General features: G+C 43.4%; 2 protein-coding genes across 11 annotated transcripts; one reads left to right on the top strand and one right to left on the bottom strand.

Moving 5' to 3' along the window:
- Positions 1-255: 255 nt before the first annotated feature.
- Positions 256-24,387, top strand: LOC6498667 (dedicator of cytokinesis protein 9). 10 transcript variants are annotated; one of them, XM_014906740.3, is made up of 14 exons: positions 256-1,198; positions 5,052-5,093; positions 12,818-12,934; positions 13,220-13,776; positions 13,828-14,131; positions 14,186-15,640; positions 15,699-16,034; positions 16,303-17,778; positions 17,837-19,450; positions 19,510-19,656; positions 22,315-22,525; positions 22,597-22,885; positions 22,953-23,071; positions 23,674-24,387. In XM_014906740.3, the coding sequence occupies exons 1-14, from the start codon at positions 1,103-1,105 to the stop codon at positions 23,778-23,780; spliced, it is 6,870 nt and encodes a 2,289-aa protein (XP_014762226.1). In that variant the 5' UTR covers positions 256-1,102; the 3' UTR covers positions 23,781-24,387. The 10 variants fall into 10 exon arrangements, 9 of the variants coding, with proteins under 9 accessions (XP_014762226.1, XP_014762227.1, XP_014762230.1 ...); XR_006507518.1 differs by having other exon boundaries at positions 22,953-23,437; positions 23,674-23,816; XM_014906743.3 differs by having other exon boundaries at positions 257-1,198; positions 16,306-17,778; positions 22,953-23,185.
- LOC6496849 lies at positions 19,709-22,132 on the bottom strand. Its single transcript, XM_001963243.4, has 3 exons — positions 20,135-22,132; positions 19,944-20,073; positions 19,709-19,882 (listed from the first exon to the last, which is right to left on the bottom strand). Exons 1-3 carry the CDS (start codon positions 21,826-21,828, stop codon positions 19,817-19,819), a joined length of 1,890 nt encoding a protein of 629 aa, XP_001963279.2. The 5' UTR covers positions 21,829-22,132; the 3' UTR covers positions 19,709-19,816.
- Positions 24,388-26,028: the final 1,641 nt, after the last annotated feature.

Below are 26,028 nucleotides of genomic sequence, written 5' to 3'. Positions count from 1 at the left end.
GTAGGACTGCTTACAACCATGTAGATAAATAGGTTTGTGTCTTGGATTCTAAAATGAATAGTGGTCCACAACACAAACTTTCTTTAACTAAAATGGAACTTATTCTTGCCGAAGAACAGCATTTTTTCTAACTCCCACATCTTGAGACTGTTATAGTTAAAAAACAAGACAATTTTCCCATGTTCCATGCTCGAATATTCCACATCGACGCTAACTAGACGCGAAAGACCTAAGAAACCAGCTGACGAACCCCGCAACGGTCACTCTATTTCGAAACAGCCACACTAATCCTACAGTGGGCCCGAATCCCAAACATTCAAATTAAACTCCTCACCTGTGCGGACGCAGGTCCGCGGATGTATAATTTTTGTTTTTCGCGGCGCGCGTTTACTTTCTTTCGCCGGCCGTTCGGATACAAACATCAATGACCTTACTATTGAAACGTAATTGGGGGTCAAAGTGACAGTTGGAGCATGGATATTTTGATGTGAAAGTGTTTGCGAATATTAAGGAATTTTTCGGCCAAAGGAAATTGCGCAAAAAGTACGCACATAAATTATATAGAATATCAAAACCTACGCAGATACTGCAGCCAGCCAAAGAGAAAAGTGTAAACAGCTGTATTTAACTCATTAAAATATATTGTTTATAATATTTTTTTTTGGGGGATGCTAGAAAACGCTTCAAAGAGTCAAACAAAAATATATATATGAAAAAAAAGGTGTATGTTTGTGCAAAAACGCCTTCGCCCCCAGGAGAAAAGGGCGTGTTTTTTAAGTGTTCTCTTTATAACGAAATAATGAAAGATCCTTTGCACCTGAGTTAATTGTGTTTAATCAAAAGAATTTAATGAAAAGCCATTGAGAAGTAGGTGAAAAGTGGAACTGAATTTCATGAAAAAAGGATAAGGTCTCTTAGTCATCACTGGCAGCGACGCAGGCTGCGCAGTCGGCGACGCATCCTGTCAGCCTGTAACTGTGTGTGTGTGTGTGTGTGTGCGGGTCTCTCCCTTTAATACTCTCTATTTATAACGTGCTGCCGGTTTTTGCACAACAACAACAACAAACAACTTGTTTGACCCTTCCCCTCACAAAAAAACAGGATGGAGAGAAAATTCACACGCGGCTTGAATAAGCTCGGCTCGGCGGTTCAAATGAGAGAGAACGTGTCCCAGTTGGTGCGTGAGAGCGCTGTTTTGGTAAGTTTACAAAAATTTTACATTTTATTTTTTCAAAAAAAAAGCCATTTTTCCCATCTCGTGTTCAAAAAAAACCCCACCCCATTAGGGTGTTTTTTGTTTTCACAATTTTATTTTCGGTTTGCCAGAACTGCAGTTATTTTCGTAATTTTCGTGTTGTGTGGGTGTGTCTCCAGCATTGCATGTCACCTTTTGTTTTGTTTACCTTTCACATCAAGAGTGTAGGCTTTAAACAAATATAAATTATATAGTATTAGTCTCAAAGCTAATAGTTGTCAGTGTTTTTTTTTTGTTTTTATTCATTTCATTCAAAAGAATTTCCCACTCAAAAATACAGACATTACATCCCATTGCAACACAAATTTAGTATATACAATAGGTGTTAAAATATTAGAAGCATTTTTGTGTTATTTTTCAAAGTATTCTTTTATTCCAGGCACCTTTAAAAACTTAACTTTTACCAAAAAAATTATTTTATATTTTTTCAAAATATTCTTATATATCAAACACCCTCAGAAGCTAATAATTTTACCTAGAAAATTTAATATAAAAATTAAATTGTATTTTTTCAAAGTGTTCTTATATATCAGACACCATTTAAGAGCTATTTCTTTAACCTAAAAATTAAAATGTATTTTTTCAAAGTATTCTTGTATTTTAAACACCTTCAAAAGTTATCACTTTTACCTAAAAAAATTATTATAAAAAAACAATTTCAGTTTTTCAAGGAATTCTTATATTTCAAACACATTTAAAAAATACAACTTTTACCTAAAAAATTTAATATAAAGTAAGAATGCTATAAATTATCATATAATTTTATTAAACTAAAATTGTGACCTTAAATGTATCTGTAAAACATGCTTCCTATTCCCCTGGCACACACCCAAAAATTTTCTGAATTTTAATAATATTTTCTTTTCACTTAGCACATATCATCATTGAGATCATAATGTTTTATAAGGAAAAGTATTTCATTCGTCGGCAGTTGCATAAGAAATAAAACATTTTTAGGAGTGGGAAGACTTGTTCTTATGTTCTTCTCAAGAAGAAGATGGAGATGGAGATGGAGGTGGAGCCTCTCCTGAGAGACCTCGAGAAGAATTCTCAAGAGAGAGAGAAGAATCTGTCAAGGCCGTGAGACTTGAAAAATTCCACCGCAGCTTCCACTTTTGTTTATATTCATGTTGAACGATAATGAGTTTTGGCGCAGAACGTGATAGAACAGTGTTGATTCCCTAAGGTGGCCATTCAAGCCATTTGTTTGACCTCAGATGGGATTTTTTCTTGTTTCTTTTGGTCATTAAATTATTTTTATTACTCTTAAAACATGAGATTTTTTTTTAGAAATATATTTATTGTTTGTTTTATGGGTCAAAGGGGTGTGTTTTGAAATGTTTAGGTTTTTAAAAGTAATTTAAATATTTATAAAGTCATGGAATATTATCAGAAATAATATTACTATCAGTTCTTGTTCTCCGACACTTTTATCTCATCAGAAAAAATGTTTTTGTAAACAAGTTCCTCTGTAAATATGTAAACACTTGAAACAAGTCTGAGCTCAGGGTGTGACTTCATGTTTTATATTATTTTTTTTTATTTTCTATGGGTTTCTAGGGGTACTCCCTATCTGCCTCCATTGATAGAAACCACTAATTGCATTATTGTCGAGCAACGAAAATCATATTAGAGCGACATTAGCCATGCTTCCAATGTCAATTAGAGTGTGTGGTTCTCGTTACTACCACCCAGCACCCCCCTTTCTTTTTTACTGATTTTTTTTTTATCCACTGGCCCGCCAACCGCCAACCGCCAACCATCCACCTACTTCTTCCGTAATTCAATTAGTGCGTAAAGTGAGAGTCGAAGCCGAAATGATAGGCAATTGTTGACTTACAGCAGCAATCAGCCAGTAGACAGGCAATCAAGCCATAATAAGCTGTTGATAGATAGCCAGAAAAATAGACAGATAGATAAATTCAGCAATAAAATGGAGAGTGGTTCGGTGGTTGAGTGGGTTGCAGTGGGTCATCATCTTCCTAAAGCCAGTTGTCATTGGGGCTTGCGAAAATTTCTCCTCCTCTGCAACGTTGGTAATTAAATATTTCGTTGCTCCCGACATGGTTTAATGCAGTTCAGAGGGTCAAAAAACAATAGAGTTCACCAAAATAGCCCTTACTCAATCATAATTTGTTGTTAATTTTAATGCCCGGCGGTGCCTTTCTGTTTGTTTGTTTTTAGCTGCCCAGTTTGTTAAAATACTTGTTAACTTGTTGCCGACCACATGTGCCTGCCTCAGTTTGTTATCCGATATCCGAGTAAATATTAAGTCTGTGGTTTGCATTAAAAGGAATCATGAGACTTTGGGGGAGAACTTAGAAAGGGGGAGTGAGCTAGAAGCTGGCATTTCTCAACGTCAGCGAATTGCGACTTGATTACGAGAAGAAATATTTAAGGAAACAATATATTATACAATGCAATTATATATACAAATTAAAGTGAGCGAGTGGCTGGAACTTCAGCTGCAAGTTGTTACTAATTTCTGACTAACTGGTATTCAAGGCCCTTAAAATAACTAATTAATCTAAGGCTATGAAAAGTTTACAGCCTTGACTTGTAGCTTTATAATATTATATTTTCGCTGCATCTGGAAACTTTTTCACACAGTTTCCTGAATCTGAATTCCAGATGATTTATGAGAATGAATGTGCTTTTTTTATTCCGATTCCAATTTGAGCTCTCCAAGGCAGCTTCTACCTTTTAAGCCGTGACCTCATCTTTCAATTATGTTGAGCACCTATGTACAAGTTTATATATAAGGTTCCTTATAAGTCGCAATACAAGCCCAGATTTCGATCAGACTTAATAAAATAAAATCATTTGTAGCGAAGATGTGTCAAAAATTCCAATTGCTTGATTAATTAGATTAGGTCTTATGGTTTATAATTCGTATTTTCTTTATTTTATTTAATGTGTCACAGCCCTGAAAACTTTTGGGGGATTTCCTCTATTTAATTTCAGTTTTATTGCTTTTGAAAGCTTCACGTGGAGAGTTCCAAAATAAATGAAAGGGGGGCTGTGAAGTAGGAAATGGAGTAGCTAAAATGGTCATGGCTCAAGTGTTTTTCTTTATAGACTCCATCACCCTGTAATTTATAAATATTTTTTGTCAAAAGACAGGTGCTTATATTGGTGAAATTCAATTTATTTAAATGTAAATACATGTATCATCTTGGCAAAAAGAAAGTGGCTTAAAGACACTTTCAAATATGTTAGTTTGTTTATGTATGTTTGTTTATATAATAAATAATAGCTCATTTGCATTAGAGATTAGTGAAATATTTTAATTTCTCTATCATCTATATTTTTTTGTAAATTAAACTCCCTTCCACAGCATCATCTATTCGAACCTTTTTATTAATTCTTCCCTCAATGTGATTTGTTTTGATGGCTTAGTTTTATTTGTTGCGCTTTTTTATGGGCTTCGGCTTGCTCTTTTTGCTCATCGCCTCCGTATTGTTTATTTTCCGTGTTCCGTGCTTCCATTTCTATATTGTGTCTCGGTCATAGTATTATTTTTCCCAGCCCACTCCCCGCCGGAAGTATCGTAGTTCCCATTCCCGTTCCCGATTCCGACTTTTATTTTCTGTTTCGAACTTTTCCCTCCAGTTGACACGAGACTCTGTCTGGGGCTGTAACGAGGGCTATTCTGTTCCGATTCAGTTTGTTTGGAGTGCTTTACATATCATGGTCATCCCACCATATCTCACATCCGATCAACCTTTGGCTATTAATAACAAAGCTTCTGAAACTGACCCCAAACATATCCCATCTCTTTTCTGTGTCATTTTAGATGAACTGCTCTAGTCGTTCTCAGCGCAGTGTGTCTATTGTGGTAATGAAATATTAAAAAAATTATTATTGTCAAAATTATATATACAATACTTAGTGATAATAATCTAAAAATATTTATCAAACTTTACTTTGTTCTACATAAGTGTATCTGGAGCAATGTCAGTTACTTGTTATATGCGTGCCACATTGCCGCAACAATAACTTTGGCCGGTGACCTCAATGTGTCCTCCCTGATTTTCCATTTTCCGAGCCAGGCAGCGACAAACTTTTATCGATTCCTTGATCCGACCTTGACTGGCTGGCTTTTCCCCTCATGGGCCCGTCCAGCAACATGATATTAATTTTAATATGTCATGAGGATTTTAATTTGATTTTTCTCAAAAGATAAACTTTCTTTTATGCACATTTTCTCGACCGGACTAACTAGGAAGAGGACTAGACTCTGCCTCTGCCTCTGGCCATCCAAGCAATTAAAAACGCAATAACTTTTTATGTTTATTGGTGCGACAGTCGTGTAAATATTGACATTGAAATCGTGCTGCTACCAGAACCAAAACCAGTACCCCCTACCTGTAGCTGGTACCTGATACCGAGCATCGAACACCGATATTCGATCACGAACTTCTACATCAAAACTAACGTCAAGCCATCAAACTGGTCTCCAAGTGAGAATGAGTCGCATTTTTCCAGTTTTCCCTCCGATCGGCAGGTGCTTCTATGCGAAGCCTGACTCATGGACGTCACTCCCCATATGCATTTCTCTGCCAATGAGTTGCAAATTACCCCAACATCATCGATAAGAGCTATTATTTGTACAGCTCTTCAAATTAGGAACGTAGTTATAGCTATTCTAGTCCAACTTTGGTGGAAACTTTCAATTTGTTTCGCTTGGCGGCGTCATTAAATTAAATTGTTTAAAATTCGCTCTCGTTTGACCGGAAAAAAAACCAACAAACCCACAACCCTCAAAATAAATAAATAAATTAAATGGCACCGGGTAGAAATCATTGTGCCCGGTGTCTATGTTTAAATTCGTCTATTTTATTGTTCTCAATTATGTGATGTACCAAGAATTTTGCAGTCTTTTTGTATTTATGGCCAGAGCTGCTGAAATCATGACCAAAAATAAACAACCTGGCATTTTAATTCTCCAGTTGAAGCTGCAGATTTTTATGCACTGATAAATTACGACCAAACAGAAAAGGTATTAAACTGCGCAGTACAAAGAAAGAAATACCTGCAAAAAAAGCAGTGAATGAAATAAATGGCAAGCGATTGGAAAGGTATTGCTGAAAGAACAGAAAACTAAATGCCAAATCGAGTACTGATCATGGTTGGCTTGTAAACTACGTAAGAGAAACTCCGGACAGGTAAAGTGAAAGGTGTAAAGCACTGAAGAGGTTTCAGTTTTGGTTTCGGTGTAAGCTTAACAATCGTACGTATAAGAAAAAGGGAAGTTGGATCTCTGAAATGTTTGTCAAATGTTTGTGTAAAGGGTCTTTTGTCGAGGCCCACTACATTTTCTCTTTCTACAACGAAAGTTAGGAGATGACTTTGATAATCTTTAATAGGATTTATTAAATTGGGTTTTCGTATAAATATTATATATGTGTGGTAAGAATTTTTTGTAGTTATGGGGTTTAAACTTTATCAAAATGTAAACAGTGAAAGTTCTACTTCTTATATAATCTCTGGCATAAGAGATAAGATGGTTTATCTTTTGTTAATATATATAGGTTTCACTTACTATAGAAACTTAAGAAAAATTTATAAAATTATTCAATGAAATCATCATTGAGAGTCTATATTTAAACCGCCTCCATGTCTCTACACCCACTAACTTTTTTTTTTTTATTTCCGAAACAATTAGTGTTGACAATTGTTTCTGCGACTGTCGGAGTTGGTGCTATTGCACTTTGCTCTATTGCATAATGGAAACAAACCAATTGTTGGGGATCTCTGGGGGTCCGCCCACTCCCGGAGTCAACGCCGCTTCCCACTTTGTTTCTGTACTCAGACTTGTTTACAGCAAAATCATTTGTATATCGGACCTACCCTTACCATCCGCACTGTACCCATCAGATGTGGGATCTGGGATCTGCCATTTATGTGCAGAAATTTGCATATAAAATTGTGTACAATAAATAATTTAATCGAGTTATGGCTTATAATGAATAAATAAAAAATAAAGTAACAAATTATACACTATTTCAAATTTAAATAAAATTTCTCCAAGTACAGTAGACTCCATTGATTCCATCCATCATACTTATCATGAACAATAAGGCTCACATTCCATGCAAATGTCATTCACTTTTGGCCAGAATCGCTGAAAAGAGGCTCTTAAAAAAGGGAGTTGCGGGGGAGTGGAGCACTTGTTAACACTTGCCAAAGCTGACACAGTTAGCAAATGCTAAAAATGCTAAAAAAAAAAGTAAAACAAAACAAGTCCAGACAACGAAACTAACTAAACTCGCTTCCGTTTGGCAATCACACAGTGTACGAGCTTTGTATTTGAAGTTCTGAGCAAATATCCAACGAGTTGCGAAAGTTGGAGTCTATCTGTCGGATTGTCTGTCCCACTGTCAGCTCCACTGTACTTCATTCCCGTTTCGTAAATGGGTAAAAAGGCTATACCGATGGCCATATAGCTACATAGACAAAAACATTCGTCTGACATGTCAGTAACCTTTATTTCCCTCGGCTTCTGCATGTATGATGAATTATTCTTTGTTTTGTGCAACTTTTGTAAGCGATGGCCTTTTGTTTTTTTTTCTTTCCCCAGAATGAAAGCTGGGTTTTGGGCATCATTTCTACTGCCCTCGAACTGGGACATCACAAAATGCTGAGACTCTGACTCTTTCAGTTGTCTAAGAAAAAGACTAGTAGCCAGCAATGTTTTTGGCCAAAACGGTATGATGAGTTCCATGGAATGATGAGTGTGTCAAGAGATACTTTTCATGGCTTCTATTATTAACATTTGTAAGAAACTTAATCCAAGCCATTTGACTTTAAATAACCTTTGTTTTGAACCATTACATGCAATTTATTTCAAAGATTTCGTTCTTGGGATGGAAACTTGTTTGGCAGCCTGGCAGCCCACACTTTCGATACGAAATGTCAGGCCGGAGATTATGAAATGGGTGTGTCTTAAACTTTTGGCCAACTAGAAGCGGGTTTGTCGACCCCAGAGATTTCTCATGGATCTGCCGACAATTGAGCAATTAATGGGAGAGATACTTGAATTTTACGATGACCATTCAGTGATGTTGCTGATGATGTTGCTACTGCTGTGTAATTAACACATATTTCACACTCTCCCAATGCACACACAATGGACAACCGGCAGCTTTATTGCAATGGCCGTAAATGTAATTAGTTTGCCAGATTCTCGTGTTATTATAGTGGCTGATGTTGGCTGCTGGCTGGTTGCAAGACACATGTATTGTGTTATTTGTAATTGAAAGTGCTAAGTACTTTTTAGAAAGTTGCCACGGCCTGGCCATGGCCACACATGGCAGAATCCAACCCGTCTTCAGAGCCAGAGCTCAGGCACCCAATTTTCCACTGAAAACTGCACTGAAACTGTCAACTTTCCAGCGCCACTTAACAGAAGCATCTGTAAATGAGAAAATATCGGGGCTAGTCTTGGGGCAATTATAAAGCGGCTATATTCTTTTAGCAAATGTTTGCCATTGGCGTGTCTTTTGATTGTTTGCCAGTCTTCTTAAACAAAAACAAAAAAACAAAATTAAAGAGTGTGTGTGCGCTTTTCTTTTCTTTTACTTTACTTTCTTTCAACGCAATTCGATTGGTAATTATACGAGACATGACCAAGAACCAGATGAGTTTCCTATGTAATTCTTTCTCTATACTTTTTTCATGATTTTTCCTTCTGCGTGGGAACTTTTTTGTGGCTTTGTTTAGCTTTGTTTTTCCTTTGGATTTTCCACCTTTTTTTCTGCCATGGTTGCACTTGCTTTTCCAGCTTTTAGGGCAATTATTTTTTTTTCCCCACCAGTTTCTCATTCAGTTTTTGTTTGTCCTCAAGGTTGCTTCTGGTTATTCTTGTACTTCTGGTCGAGTTGGCTAATAAGAGTACTGACTGCGAAACCAGTTGGCTGATGGCTGTTGACCTTGGAAGGTTAAAACCATTAAGGGCTTCCACCTGCTACCCCATTAAGCAAACAAATGGGGCATTTCCATAATTAGTTGAGCACTTGTAGCTGAAATCAGACACAAATAGATCACTTATTTTAATGTTTAATAATTTATTTTATTTTCTTGAAAATTGTGCAAGATATGAAAGTGTTGCGGAACTTTTATCCACCCTGAACTGGGACTGATTTAAACGGGTCTAAGCAACAATAAGCCATCATCATCACCTTCCATGTCTTACATAATACTTGATCGGGGAGCGATTAGTTATGAATAGTCTATAGTTATGCTATAGTTGTGCTCGCATTATGGGGACATTTAGTATGATTTAAATGCTTATGCAGTCCGGCATTTCTCCCTCATTGTTGTCCGAGCGGAGACAACAAAAAGCCGTCTAATGAATGCCGCTGCCAAAGTATTTACTTTGAATTGAACGCATTTAATGATAAGCTTCCTCATTTGTCCGCGGCACAATCCGCGGTAAATTTGCCTACGAATCGGACTGGAAACTGGGTGAAATTTGTCGCTTGTCCATATTTGAATAGAATCGGTTGCTTAGAAAGTTCAACTTTTCATAAACCCGAGTCATAAATTATTAAGTTGTATAACTAAATGCGAGAAATTTCTTTAGTTTTTAGTATTTGATTTATATTTTTTGCAACACGTTTGAGAGGAATGCCTGGAATGGGTAAGGAAAACCCGATGACTGGCCACCACCCATATAGGTGGACACCTTGTACTTGCACATATCGGCTCTTTGCACAACTTTTTTAATTTATTTATACATGTTTTTGAGTTCGACGAACCAACAGTCAGGCCCGCCCGCCGAAGATGACCAAAAACAAATGTCTTTTCTGGGCTGAAACCAGTTCCCAAGTTGCAAATCCCATGACTGGCCAAACCTCTCAACTGCCCGCAGTTCACAGACTGATAAAGAAGCTCTGCCTTCAAAAATTTATATAAAAATTGTAAGTAAATATGTGCTAAAGAGAGGCTAAAGGGGTTAGGCTGGAACAGGAAATCCATGCATTGGCATAAATTTATGGAATTTATATTCCAGATTCCTATGCCGGAGACGTATGCCAGCTGCTCCAGCTTCCTCCCAGTGACCATACACTGCAAATAAACAAACTATAATAGTTGTGTACTCTGTGTCCCACTTATTTGTTTATTTACAAAGCCAAACATTTGAGCTTCAAAGGAGGGGGTATAGCCTAGAAATATTTAATAGATAGTGCAGCTAAAAGTACAATTTAAAAATGATTTATAGTCAAAGCACAATTACTTGTAAGTAATGAGTTATAATTTATTAAATAAATATTTGTTAGAGCTATAAATTTGAAATTCTAAATAGAAAATTACCATAAAAAGTACTCGATTTGTTTTGACTTCCTCTGGCACTTAAATCGAAAGGCTTTTAGAAAACACTATTTTCGTGCGGGTCAGAAGTTCACCAGTTCCCAGACCCAGACGGCCACAAATCATATGCCATAAGCTGAAGCTAAATTTAGTCACAATTTTTCCATGAGCACAGAATGCAAATCAGGAAGAGCAGTAGCTTCTATTGGACGAATTGGGGAGGAGAGGCCAGGGTGGCAGACCACTTCAATGGTTTCCACTTCAAAGTGAAATCCAAATGAGCCGACCCTTTCTGCCGGCTCAAGATCTGTTCACTCTCCCAGTCTATATAGCATAAAATATATATCTCCCAGTCTTTGGGGCAAGGCATCTGCCGCATTGTTGCAATTTCAATTGATAAGCGAGGAATGAACAGGGGTCCGACCGACTCAAGTGACATTCAAGACGTGCCAGGGCCAATTGCTCTGGCAAAATCAATGAAAGTCAAGCCTTATTTAGATGGTGGGGAATTTGAAGACCAGGGGCATCGTTTGAAGGGGTGCTCTGCGATGTTGCCACTGCCACTTGAGGCCCGGCCGACTTGTTTCACTCAAATATGCATAAATCGTCACGATTGGCCTGCCGTGGCGCCCCAAACCGCTAACATCGTATTGGACTTCGGCATCGCAACTCCTCCAGATGGCTCGCGATCATGGCCACTGATCGTCAGTGGATCTCTGATGCATCTCCGAGGTCTTCACGCCTTGCTGGACCAGTTGGTGGTCGATGAGATTGATGAAATCTTTCACCGCAAATTTGCGTGTCGACTAATGCCTATTTTTTTTGGTTTATTGTTTGAATTTTCATTTAGCATTTCGCCCAAGACAACCCAACAAAACACCCAATACCCGAAACCCACCGAAAATATGTTTGGCCAACTTTCACGGGTGTGTGGCTGGGCTGCCCAATTGATTTGGTAATTGAACGATGGCCGATGGGTTGATGGCTTTTACCTTTCTTTGCGTAATGCCCATGCACTTGTATAGTTTGTGGCTAAAATTGCTGTCGCCGGTTTTTAATTACGCAAGCAAAGCGGCGTCGTCTGCCAATTTGCATGCAGTGCGTGCCAAGAGGCTGTTGTTGGGGAAAAAGGCCCGAACCTGAGCTCACAATGGAAAATGCTTTCCCCCAAGCTCCGGCCCAAAAGTGGCTAACGCCCGCCGGGCTAAGTGGCCAAGAGTGCATTGACATTGCAGCTTGGCACGAGGGAGGGGGCCCCAAGGGTGGAGACACTAGATTCTGTGGGCGTGGTGGAGCACGAAATGCATATACATAAGTTTGTAATAGGGCCAAAGCCAAGGTTTGGCCCCAGACGCAATTGGAATTGATTAGCAGAGATTTTCTATAAACGGTTTTGAAGGGGGATTGGTTAGGAATACTTTTGCTGCCAAGGGTAGCCTTTCTCTTGAAACATTTCTCTTAATTAAAATCCCTGAACTTTATAACCTATGACAATCCTTTTTCTAATGTCCTCGCTATATGCGCAGTTGTTAAGTCATTCCCATGGCCCAAATTGACCTGTCGCTTCCTGGCCAAAACAGAACACTGAAGAAACACACCTCAGGTTTCGAGAAGGCAATAAAATGACAGCACATATCCGGCAGTTGACCCCAAACGGAAGTGGCACTTTTGGCCCGCACAGGTTGTGTCACGAAGAGAAAGGGTTGGGTCAGAGGTTGGGTCACCAGTCCAAGCACCTTCTCTACCAACTTCCCCTCTGTAACTTACCAATGAATTGGCAACAAAACCAAGACGCAAAAACCAAAATTCCAACTTGCCCGGAGCGATGCAAAATGTTAGAAATTGTTTAAACGAAAGGAATTTGTTTATGCCGAGCAGCAGACATGGAACACATCATTACAGAATGGCATCCGTTGTGTAATGCGGTCAAGGTCTCTCTCTCCCCCCCCCCATCTTGTGGGTGGTGTGAAAATGGCCAAGGGGGTGAGTGAACCAGTGAACCAAGCTAGCCGGCAGCAGCCATCACAAAGTGGCCATAAATTTATGGCGTGCGTAGTTCCGATAAATCTCTCAAAATCCGCCTGCATTCGGGAATGGATAACATTTGGGAATTATGTATATTTTTTTTTGTATATTCTGGGCCTCCTATTTATAGGTCTGCTCTGTTTTTACAAGTGGCACGCATAAATTAGCAAATGAAAATTAAGAAAATGAAAACTCATCCTCGAAAATCTTTTTGAATTACAGAACAAGCCGCTGGTGGTGGAGCCGATCGACTTCGAAGCCTTTATAGCCAAAAATAAAACTGTTATACAGAATGATCCGCAGAGGGAGCTGCTCATCTATCCGGCTGATGATGTTTCGGTAAGTTGTGAGAAAGTATATTATTTCTCCCAAAAAATTTTAAAATAAATAAACAATCATACGGCGGGGATTCTCAGAAAAAAATAAAACAAATCTTTAGCCAATAAAGTAGAAAAGAAAAATAAACCAAATTTCTGGGAATTTTTTTAGGCCATTGTGTTGTGAGAATTTATGGGAATACGTCAGAAAATAAATTAATTATCTTTGGATTGGGCATTGAACCTTGTACTATTATTATTTCCAAAGTCTAGACTTAATATTTACCCTGTTTTTTTTTTTTTAAAGGAAATCATCATGCCCCGGAAACAGCGCTCCAATGCCAAAACGGTGGCCGACAGATTCGAGCCTCCCAACGAGGCGATCGTGTGTCCCCTCCATGGTCCTCCCATAATTGGAAATGGAAATGGCAATGGCCACAGTCAGGTGAGCCGGCAGGGCAGCATTCAGTCCAACGGAAGTCTCCACATCGGGAATGGCTCTGCCGCCAATGGCAATGGGATCAGCAGCAGCCAAAGCAGTCTCACCAACTCGAATGGCCATGGCCAGTTGTCGCGGAAGAGCTCCCAGTGCTCGAATGGATCGGTTAGTCACAAGGACTCCTCCTACGAATCGGCTCTATCCTCGATGACCATTCGCTCCCACCTGGCCCAGCCGGAGGAGGTGGATGAGTTTGCGGATGCCGATGGACATGGCGAGGACTTGGTGGATGGTGGACACACTCACGACTCCAGGGCTGAGTGCACCAGGTTCACGCGACAGGCCTTGTACACTTACAGGGCCAAGAACCACTTGATTCATTACAAATACAATGCCTATGGTGGTAATTGCCATGACCTGCCCAGGTTTGTAGTTTCTTCTTACTATAGAGTAGTATAATAACTGACTTCTTATAGCGTCTCTCCCCCGGAGGAACTTCTGGAGGAGGTCTACGAAATCGATGCCGATCAGGATCGCATTGATGAGCAAATGACCCGCTCGCAGGCTGACACCATTACCAAACAGGGCTACCTTTTGAAGGGACCCGACTCCGCTTCAGATCGCATGTTTGCCAATATTGGCAACAAGTCCTTTAAAAGGCGATATTGCTACTTGCGTCAGGAGATCGACGGGACGTATATCTTGGAGCTCCACAAGGACGAGAAACAGGGCGAGGCCAAGGCCACCATAGTGATGGATTTTTGTACAGAAGTGGTGCAGGTGAGTGGTATCATAATCCCGGAGAAACCTCAAGCTAATCATTATTTTCTTTAGAACCCCAAACGCGGCCGCTTCTGCTTTGAACTCCGCATGACAGCTGGCCATAAATCCTTCACCCTGGCTGCCGAAAACGAGCAGGACTTCAAGGACTGGCTCAGCAAGCTGTCCTCAGTACTGGCCCAGAATCGGGCTCAGGAGGAGAAGCGTAATGCCTCCCTGGAGCGTCAGCCGTCGGCCAACTCCAACCCCAGCCCGCAGTTGCAGCCGCCAGCAGCCGAGCCCATTATCTTTGGCACTTTAAAGGGCCTGGATCAGTCGCTGCATCCCCAGCTGATGAAATATGGCCGTGAGACGGATCACTCCATAGCTCTGGCCAGGAAGGAGCAGCGTCGCCGGCTGTTCGCCTGCTACCAATCCCCAGCCAAGTCCAGTGGCAGTGACTCTGTGGAGCAGTATCGCGAGCACTTTGGCACTAGATTGCTGCTGACCTGCCATAACCTGCGCTTCCGGCTGCAGTGTGTTCCCCAGGACGAGGGCTCCTCCTTGTCCAGCGAACAGCAAGTGGAGCCCTATATCACCAGCCTGTCCCTGTTCGACGCCAAGGCGAATCGCAAGCTCAGCGAGAACTTCTACTTCAATGTCAACGAGCAGTGGGCGGCGCAGATGCTACCAAATAGCCCAGTTCCTGCCTCGGTGGCTGGATGTGGAGTTCCTAGAAAATCCGCAGAGGGGGATGAGCGCAGCTCCGCCTGCCAGGCACCACACTCCCTCTTCGATGGAGTCTCCGCCGAGTTGCTCCGCGCGAATCGCCATCAGTTCCAGCAACTGAGGCAGTGCCTGCTCTCGGTAACAGCTCCCCATGCGGACATATATCTGGTGGTCAGGATCGAAAAGCTACTGCAGTGTGGAATAGCACAGGCAGCGGAGCCCTACCTGAAGGCCGGCAAGGATCCCAAGCTGGGCCAGAAGGTCTACAAGGCGGCCAAGAGCTGTGCCCAGCACATTGGACACTACCGACAGCCCTTTGCCTGGGCCGCCCGTCCCCTGTTCAAGCAGTATAGCCACGAATTGGACGTGGATCCCCACAGGGAGTTCGAATTTAGTCCCATTTACAGACAGGAACTGCCCAAACTGAAGGACGAAGAGCTCCTAAAGCTCCTGGTGGACTATCGCAAGCCGGAGAAACTAAGCAAGCTCACCATCATCCCGGGCAGCCTGAAGATGCAGATGCAGTTCCTGGACCAGATCACTCCGTGTGGCTTAACCAAGTCCCTGGCTCCGCTGTCCACGTTTAGTCCAAACTCCAAGCATCCGCCGACGATCGAGTTGGCTGAGTTCCAGAGCCAGAGCGAACGGGAAGCACATCCCTACACCAGTTTCTGCAATCACCTGTATGTGTATCCTTTGAGTTTGCAATTCGATAGCCAGAAACTGTTCTCGAGGGCCAGAAACATCACCGTGGTGGTGGAGCTCCGGGATGGGGATGGAGAGTACAGCAAGCCATTGAAGGTAATCCTTTGAAATAAACCATTTTCCCAACAATAATTAACTAATCTTTCTATTTCAGTGCATCTATGGACGTCCTGGTCAGGATTTGCTCGTCTCCCAAATAGCCTGTCCGGTCCTGCATCACAATGTCACGCCCACTTGGTACGAGGAGATCAAGCTGCGTCTTCCCCTGGGCCTGTTTCCAGAGCACCATCTGCTCTTCTCCTTCTACCATGTGTCCTGTAATCTCAGCAAGAAACGGGACGCACATGCCGCCTTTGAGACACCAATTGGGTATGCCTGGCTGCCGCTGCTGCAGAAGAATAGGATCTGCCTGGAGGAGCAACAGCTGCCGGTGGCTGCCACCCTGCCAGTGGGCTACCTTTCGATCCAGCCCCTCGGATGGGGCAAGGGGGTAAGTTGGGGGTGTTGTGAGCTTCGCTAAGTGGCCATTCATCAACTCATGAAATGATTTCTTTCCGTGTACTGTCTCTACCCCGTTCACCTTCCATCCAATCATCCATCCCATGGCTTGCCAACTAACCTGTGCTCTTTCTTTTTGTGTCTTCTTCTCTCCGCACTGAAATGCATGCTTGTTGCACAAATCCACACAAAAAATCAAAACCAAATCCGACCCAATCCCCCACCCACCTGGCTGCCTACAAACCCTTCCAATTTCTCAGCAGAATTGCGGTCCGGATATCCAATGGATTGACAATCAGAGGAATCTCTACACGGTGGCGCTGCGCTTGGATTCCACGGTTCTGACGGCGGATCAGCATCTGCACAACTTCTTCGCCCACTGCGAGAGGCTACTGGAGGGTGGGAAGACTGGAGCTGTGCCGGCGGAGACGGAAACCTGCAAGATCCTCAAGGCGGCCCACGCCATTGACATGAAGTCCTTGATAAACTATTTGCCCACTCTGCTGAACGAGTTGTTCACTCTGCTGGTCCATACGCAGTCGGAGGAAATAGGGTTGAATGTCATCAGGCTACTGACGAATATCATTCACCTGATCAGTGACCAGGCCAAGAGAGCCGACCTCCTGGCCGCGTACGTCAAGTTTGTATTCCACGCCCCCTACTACAGTCAGCAAACGGCCAGGCAGAGGACCGTTCATGGAGAGCTTTGCAGGCACCTGCCGTACCTCTTGAATCCCAGCAATCCCGACTTCCTGATAGTCAACAAGTTCATGCGATACTCCTCCATATTCTTCGATTTGATTGTGAAGAGCATGGCCCAGCACTTGCTGGCCACCGGCCGGATTCGAATGCTGCGAAACGAACGCTTTCCCAAGGACTATGCCGACCGAGTGGAGCAACTGATCAAGGTCCTGATGTCCTATATCACCACGCGCTACGAGGATCTGGCGGAGGAGACCAACATCCTCAACCGCTCCCTGGCGCACTTTGTTCGTCAGTGTCTGACTTACATGGACAGGGGATTCGTCTTCCGGCTGATACGCTGCTACATGGGAGAGTTCGCGCCGGGAAACCCCAGGATTCTCCACGAATACAAGTTCAACTTCCTGCAGGAGATATGCCAGCACGAACACTATGTTCCCTTGAATCTGCCATTTGTCCTAAATCCGAAGAACCGGCCCCCGGAGATGATACAACACTTTACGTTGTCGGAGCAGTTTTGTCGCCAGCACTTCATCTCGGGCCTGCTGCTCCAGGAGCTGAAGAGTAGCCTCAACGAAGTCAGTCCAGTGAGGCGTCATGCCTTGGGCATCTTCAAGGATCTGCTGGCCAAGCACGAACTGGACAACAGGTACCAGCAAAAGGGCCAGCTCTCCAGGATTGCCCTGCTCTACATTCCCTGGCTGGGAGTGGTGATGGATAACATCCATCGCATCGATGACTTGTCCGAGTCGGGCGCCTGCACTCCCAATGGCCATGTCTATGCGGATTCTGCGTCGTATACCAAGAGACTGAGCTGCTCCAGCAGCTATGTGTTCAGCAAGGATTCCTCCACGTTCGGTTCCCTGACCTCCACGCCGAGGTCCAAGAACCGCCTAACACTGCACTGTGATCAGCCGAGTCCCTACCGCACTTCGGTGCACATGAAGGAGCACAACTACCTGGCGGCCATCGCCGGACAGCCGATCAGTAATGGCATCTCCAATCTGTCCCTCAACTCCAACACGGACTCGGGGGTAAGCTTTTAAATTCTCTCATAAAACAAACTCTCACCCATGTCCTTGTAATCCACAGCACTCGCAGGACACCACCACCATTGGCAACTACACCAATGGGGATGCGGATGTGGCCCTGCGGAACGGACACAATCGCTCGGTTAGCGTCACCCACGCCCAAATCCTGGCCCGCTGCGACAAATTCAGCTCGGCGGAGAGCAAGGATCTCCTGCTGGGCTTCCTCTTCATCATCAAGCACCTCTCCCAGGATCAGATGGTCGGGTGGTGGCAGAACTGCAATGAGTCAGAGACCCTGCAGTTTCTCTCCATTCTGGACCTGTGTCTCTTACAATTCCGGTACGTGGGCAAGAAGAATGTGGTTTTCACGCAGGACTCCAAGTCGGGACGCTCCGCCAAGGCCAATACTCTTCCGGCAAGGACCCAGCCGCCCATGGGGCTGGAAAACGGCAGCCAGGAGAGTCAGCAACCGAACAGTGGAACCCTGAACCAGACTCGGGAGCATCTGCTGGAGGACATGGACACTCTGGCCCGGAGTCAGCTGGCTCTCTACGAATCGAATTTGGCCACTGAGGTGGGCATGATCATACTGGACTGCCTGGGCATGTATGTCCTTCAATTCAGGCAGCTCCTGGCCGACAGTCTGATCCTGCCAAAGCTGGCACGGATTTATCTGAGATTCCTGCAGTTGGGCCAGTCGGAGAGGCTCTCCAAGCACGTTTTTGCCGCTCTGCGGGCTTTCATCAACAACTACGCCGTGGCCCTGTTCAAGGGCAATGCCATGTTGTGTGGCCAGATGGTCTACGAACTCCTCAAAGCCTGCGACAGCCGTCTGGTGGAGATCCGCCACGAGTCCTGCGCCGTTTTGTATCTCCTCATGCGCAGCAACTTTGAGTTCAGTGGCCGCAAGGCTCTGACACGAGTTCACCTTCAGGTGATCATCTCGGTGTCCCAGATGATTGGCAATGTAATTGGCCTGAACAATGCCCGCTTCCAGGAGAGCTTGTCCATCATCAATAGCTATGCCAACAGCGACAAGGCGATGAAGGGCACTGGTTTCCCGATGGAGGTGAAGGATCTTACCCGAAGAGTGCGTACTGTGCTGATGGCCACGGCCCAGATGCAGGCCCACCACATGGACCCAGAAAGATTGCTGGAGCTGCAGCACTCGCTGGCCAACTCCTATGCCTCCACGCCGGAGTTGCGACACACCTGGCTGGTGACCATGGCCAGGAATCACGAACAGAACGGAAATCTGTCGGAGGCCGCCTGCTGCCATCTCCACATAGCTGCCCTGATGTGCGAGTATCTGCGATTGAAAGGCGGCTGCAGCCTCAGTTGGTCCTCCACAGCCTTTGGGAAAATCTCCCGCAATATTCCGCTGGACGAGCAAGGCCTCAAGTTGGATGCCGGTGCTCAGGACTCCCAGTACACGGAACAGATGCTTCTGGAGCAGCTGAAGCAATGTGCCGATTTCCTGGACCGTGCCGAACGATTCGAGTGCTTGGGAGAGCTCTATAAGCTGATACTGCCCATGTACGAGAGGGATCGCAGCTTCGTGGAGTTGGCCCACTGCTATGAGCATCTCACCCAGGCCTACAACAAAATCGTCGAGGTTAATCGTTCTGGCAAAAGGATGCTGGGCCGTTTCTACAGAGTGGTCTTCTACGGAATGGTATGTGAACTCTCTAGTCTATCCTTCTTTCCCGAGTCATAATACCTTCCTACTTTCAGATGTACTTTGAGGAAGATCATGCCATCGAGTATGTCTACAAGGAGCCCAAGCTGACATCCCTCAGCGAAATATCCGAGCGTTTGGCGAAACAATACAAGGAGAAATTCGGAGCCGATGTGGTGAAGATGATAATGGATTCATCGCCGGTAAGGGGGACTAGGACATTCATCCGTAAATTAATTAAAAAAACAGGTCGAGTTCAGGAACACAATTTTTTTTTTCCGATTTATTGAGTTTAGTGAAAATACTATTTGAAAGCTGAAACGAAACCATATGTATACCATCGATAGCGATGACATTTGCAAATCACTTGAATAGGTAGTCATTATAGAGCAAATCCGAATCGCTGTCGCCGCGCATCAAGCTCATGCGCTAATAGTTTTAAATTATAAATTAGTTTTAAGAGATTCTTAATGAATTCTCATCTACAAACCCTCTTGACTTCAGTTTGACGCATCAGCGAAGCCGTGGTGCTTCTGGGAATCATTCGTTGAGAAGTTCCATGGGTTTGCTTCGAACTGGCAACGCCCAGTCGACTACCGCCTGTTCCCTTGCTCGTCTTGCTGATCAGAGAAAGATAAGATAATTAGTGGAATTTAAGGATAAAAGATTCCAATGACTTACAGATGGTTTGAAGTTTGCTTCTGCACAGAGGTCCCTGCTCTTACCGACCTGGACATGCGACCGGTCACGGCAGCTGCCATGGTCTCGGCCTGTTGAAAGGCCAATGCCGTCGGTGGAGACGCCCTTTGGTGATTCGTCTTGCGAGCCGCTCCGGGCAGACAGGGTGTTGCCTCCGCCTGGTGCTTTCGAACAGCGCCCACAGTGCCTCCGGTCGAGTTATGGCTGCCGGACATCTGAGGACGCCCACGCTGTACACCCGTTGTGCCCGCCGACTGGGCAGACGATACCACGGACCGGCTGTATCCTGTGCTCCGGCGTGCTGCACTCCCTCCGCTCTGGACACCGCTTTGTCCAGATCCTCGGGCCGAACACTTGGCTTTCGCCGACTTGTACAGTCGGGGAAAAGTTTTCGTCACACTTGTGGTGGTCAGAGATTTGGCTGGCGTTGTGGGTGGAGCCTCCACTTCAAAGTCCAAAGCGGAGTCCACCTTATCAGTATCGCCCTCTGTGAGCTGATTGACCAACTGTGAGCCATCGGAATTTTCATATCTATATAGTTTTCCTCGGACATACTCCATGTTAGGAGAGTCGTGGGAGCCACTGCCCCTTGGAGTGACATCCTCCCCATTCGAATGAGATTCATCGTCGCCGGCATATGCCTCGACATCTGTGTCCATTTCCGTTTCCACGCCACTGGTGGTGGTCGATGCATCGCCTATGGTCAGGACCGATGGCTGTGCTGAGGGCAATGGCATTCCATTTGTAGTGCTGTCAGAGGTGGTGTTGGGATTTACCATATCGGATGTTGCATTAGTGTTAGCCATTCCTCCATCATTGGCCCGATTTATGTGTATCTGGTCACGGCTGACAATTAAGCCGAGACGGTGGCACAGCTCCTTGAAGGCCTTGTGGGAAACCAGGTCCTGGTAGCGGGTGGTTTCCGTGAAAGTAAAGAAGTTTTCGAACGCTTTGATGCCCTCGATCTGGTGCTCGATTTCCAGCTCCGTGTAACTGCGATTGGAGCATAATGCGCATTTGGGGCAGACGGAGTTATCGCCGCCATAGTCATACTTCTCGTTTAGTAAATCATTGACCCGAATAAGGAACTGGGCCACCAGCACGCTCTCCGGCCGGTTGGCCAGACTGTTTTCCCCCTGATGATCCCCCACATCCAGGTGAAGGCTGTGACTCTCGCGAAATATGGCATCGTTCGGTTCCAAAGTCGACACCAAAGTCGAAGTTTGCTGACTTGGCTGACCCTGCTTGGGGGTGAATCTCATGCTCAGGCCCTGGCCACCGGGTAATAGGCCCACCGCAACTTTCTCCAGCGGCATCTGTTCGTCTCCCAGCTGGCTCAGTATCTCGAAGATCTGACGCTGGACATAGAATCCGTTCTCTACTTGATCAACTGTATCTCCGACAATCTCCAGAGGATGCACCAGCGTGGTAGTCGATGTGGCCTCCGTCTTGGTCTCCGTTGGAACTATCTCCGGTCCCACCGAGTGGTGTGTAGACATCCGGTACGACGGCACAAACTCCACCGCATTCGGATTGAGGGAATACTCCCCCGGACTGGCACTGGGACTTGGGCTGTGACTTGGACTCATACTGGGACTCTGGAGTATTATCTGTCCAGAGCTCTGGAGCAGTCCCATGGACATTCGGCGTCCCGGGAAATTGAACAGCTGTTCCATGTTGCGATGTCCTTTTGAGGGGAACAACTGGAACAACTTCGGAGATCGGTGGCGGAGGCGACAGCGTTAGTTGCAGTTGACGGTGGTTCCGGCAGTCTCGAGGCCAAAGTGAGATAACGCGAACGATATAAAAATTTGGAAACTCTTGCGGCTCTAGTCAACGAAGGGGTGGGGGTCAGGGTTATTGTAAAAAAATAACAAACAATTTACTAGAATCTAGTAAAGTTTTTAAATTGTTAGAACTAAATCGGATGAGGGTAGGAAGTGGACAAAACTCCGGAAACTGGTAACAAGTCCCAGTCTGAAATGTTCTCGTATGAATACTTGATTACAATGTTTTTATCTGCGCCTATTTTAATGATTTTTTCGGAAATATAAAAATGGAAAACTTTACGTAGATTAAAGACATTCTTTGGGGTTAATCAGGGAAATTTAAATACTCCATCATATTTTACTAATTTTCTTAAATTTTCAACCTCATTCCAGGTGAAAGTGGATGAACTCGATGCCAAACTGGCCTACATACAGGTCACCCATGTCATTCCCTTCTTCTCCAAGGACGAACTCGATCAGCGACTCAACGAATTCGAACAGAATCATGATGTGGACACGTTTATGTATGAAACCCCGTTCACCAAATCGGGAGCAGCCCGTGGCAGTGTGGAGGAGCAATGGAAACGTAAAACAGTCATCAAGAGTGAGTTCTTTATTTATAAAAAATTAATATTATTACAATCTTTTCTCATCAAAAAACTTATCCTTTTTTAGCTCAATATTCTTTCCCTTATGTTCTCAAACGAATACCCGTTAAATCCCGCGAAATCATCGAACTGAGTCCCATCGAAGTGGCCATCGATGAGATGCAATCCAAGGTTTCAGAGCTGGAGGAGATAATTCTGCCGCCAGCCGACGTGAAGAAGTTGCAGCTCCGGTTGCAAGGAAGTGTGGCTGTGACCGTAAATGCAGGTCCTTTGGCCTACGCCCATGCCTTTCTGGATGCCAAGGTGGTTAATAACTTTTCCATGGATCGCGTTGGGGACTTAAAGGATGTGTTCCGGTAGGTTTCATATAATATTCTTATTATTTTAAAAGAATATCCATTAATTTGATCTTTATCCTTGCAGTGATTTCATTGTGGTCTGCCAAAAGGCCCTGTTTCTAAACGAGCGGATAATCAGCGCAGACCAAAAGGAGTATCACCACGTCCTGAAGGAGAACTACGAGAAGCTGTGCCAGGCTCTCAGTGAGTTGCTCGAGGACGAGTCCTTCCAGCCGCTTGGCGATGATGCCGACAGCATAAACCAGCGCAACAGCATGGCTTTGTTCAATGCGATCAGTGGCGCCTCCCATAACTCAAGTACAGCTTAAGTCCAAAACACAAAAAAAAAAAAAAATACGTAAAATCTGAAATCAAAATTCAGAACTCAGTCACCCACACGCACAGCTAAGCTAACAAGAAAACAAAATTTATAACGAATTGAAAAATATTCCAATAACACAAGCAGCAGCGTAGGCGTAGAGAACGTAATGCATAACCTACATAGAATTGTTTGGTGTTCCTTGTTTTGATGTTGTCGTTGAAATTGAATTTGAAAATATCTTGCGGCAGGTAAAGCGCGATTTTGGGCATGATGGTTTGCGTCTCGGCCTAACAAAAATCTGCATGTGACTAACTCATTAAAAAAAAAAGAGAAAAAGCAAATAAAATTGGTGGCTATGTGTAATCCCAAATCCAAATCCAAGACCTAACAGTAAGCTTATTGGAAAAAAACTATTAACTATCTGTTAACCCCTCCACATACTCTACCATTTTTTATTAACGGATGTGTACTTCTCCCTTTTTAGGACCGTATTTTGTTGATCAAAATGCCAGCAACCACTCCCACCACCACCATAACTTCAGCTCCCACATAAACACACAGAACTCCTCGACACCACAACACCATCCATAACCGATAACCGAACTATATAGTCTGTGCTAAGTGACCAGTTCCAGTTCCAAAATCGATATCGAAATCAATTGTTAATTTCATTGACTAAGCTTAGAGATCTAAGTTCATCGATTCCCCATTAATTGTTGTTAGATTTTTATGTTGGCATGCTCGATTTCAGTAATAGATTGTACACACTTGCGGCAGCATGCCCCAAATAGTTTTATGAATAGTTTTAAATTTGTTTAACATTATTTGATTAAAATTTGCCAGACTACCAGAATAATATTGTGAAACCTCGATTTGATTTCATGTCAGTAGGCTATAGAGTGCAACCTGAACCAGTTACTTTATTAGATCAAATCTGCTAACTTTGTGTCTTCTCCGAAATGGCTCGAAATGGCTCATGAATTGTTTGATAATTTAATTATTCCTATTGTAATATTAACAAACTAGCGAAATAAGTTCCAGCAAGCAACAGAACTTACCAAAGTATTCAGATAATGGAAATAACTATATAAATACATATACATACATATATAAAAATATATATTTACATACGTGCATTTTCTAGTGAAATCGTATAATGAGCTAAATAAATATATACGCATTAAATGTTAAAGGAAAGAGGTCTTTTATTACATAGTTGTATAACTTTGTTCAAAAGTTTTTAAGGGGGGGAATTTATCTCTTTTTAATCCTTTTTGTAGATCCCCTTTTTAATCCCTGCAGATCTCATACCTCCAACCCTTTTGCTCCGATCAATAAATAATATACCTTACCTATCTTATCTCTTGGAGTCAGTTTTTGAACTGAAAATTTCTTAGGGGTACCTCTTGGAAAAATTCAACAATTTTTTAAATGTCTTAGAAAGTCCTTAAATGAGGAAAAACGGAAATTGGTTCGCTGATTACAGATTGGTATGCTGCTCCGCGAAAGAATAAAAATTGGAGGGGAAATGCAAATCGAAAGAGAGGTAAACAATCGAAAAGGGAGAAGTTATGAAAACTCAGAATTTCCTACGAAAAATTTTTACCTATGAAAAATGTCTCATAAGAAATTCTTTAAATAAGGAACAATGGTACTAAGAACCTTTCTGTAATCAGCGAACTCAGTACCTAAAAGGGTACCTAAAAGGGGTACCCCTTTGAAATTTTGAGTTTCCGTGGTTTCCCCCTTGTCGGTTATTTGCCCCCCTTCCGATTGTCATAGCTCCACCAATTTCTATCCGATCCAGGATCAGCACACCATTTTGTAATCAGCGAACTCAGTACCGTCTTTCCTCATTACAGGAATTTCTTAAAAGATACTTTCAAAATTTTCCATTTTTTCCATGGGGTCCATCCATCCACCCCTTTGAAATTTTGAGTTTCCCCCTTGTCGGTTATTTGCCCCCCTTCCGATTGGCATAGCTCCACCAATTTCTATCCGATCCAGGATCAGCACACCATTTTGTAATCAGCGAACTCAGTACCGTCTTTCCTCATTACAGGAATTTCTTAAAAGATACTTTCAAAATTTTCGATTTTTTCCAAGGGGTACCCCTTTGAAATTTTGAGTTTCCGTGGTTTCCCCCTTGTCGGTTATTTGCCCCCCTTCCGATTGGCATAGCTCCACCAATTTCTATCCGATCCAGGATCAGCACACCATTTTGTAATCAGCGAACTCAGTACCGTCTTTCCTAATTACAGAAATTTCTTAAAAGACACTTTCAAAATTTTCGATTTTTTCCAAGGGGTACCCCTTTGAAATTTTGAGTTTCCGTGGTTTCCCCCTTGTCGGTTATTTGCCCCCCTTCCGATTGGCATAGCTCCACCAATTTCTATCCGATCCAGGATCAGCACACCATTTTGTAATCAGCGAACTCAGTACCGTCTTTCCTAATTACAGGAATTTCTTAAAAGACACTTTCAAAACTTTTCATTTTTTCCAAGGGGTACCCCTTTGAAATTTTGAGTTTCCGTGGTTTCCCCCTTGTCGGTTATTTGCCCCCCTTCCGATTGGCATAGCTCCACCAATTTCTATCCGATCCAGGATCAGCACACCATTTTGTAATCAGCGAACTCAGTACCGTCTTTCCTAATTACAGGAATTTCTTAAAAGATACTTTCAAAATTTTCGATTTTTTCCAAGGGTACCCCTTTGAAATTTTGAGTTTCCCCCTTGTCGGTTATTTGCCCCCCTTCCGATTGGCATAGCTCCACCAATTTCTATCCGATCCAGGATCAGCACACCATTTTGTAATCAGCGAACTCAGTACCGTCTTTCC

The sequence above is a fragment of the Drosophila ananassae genome, chromosome 3R, assembly GCF_017639315.1.
Source record: "Drosophila ananassae strain 14024-0371.13 chromosome 3R, ASM1763931v2, whole genome shotgun sequence".
In the NCBI taxonomy this organism is placed as follows: Eukaryota; Metazoa; Arthropoda; class Insecta; order Diptera; family Drosophilidae; genus Drosophila; species Drosophila ananassae.
The sequence above is the reverse complement of the archived record's forward strand: the minus strand, read 5'-3'. Positions and strand labels throughout refer to the sequence as shown.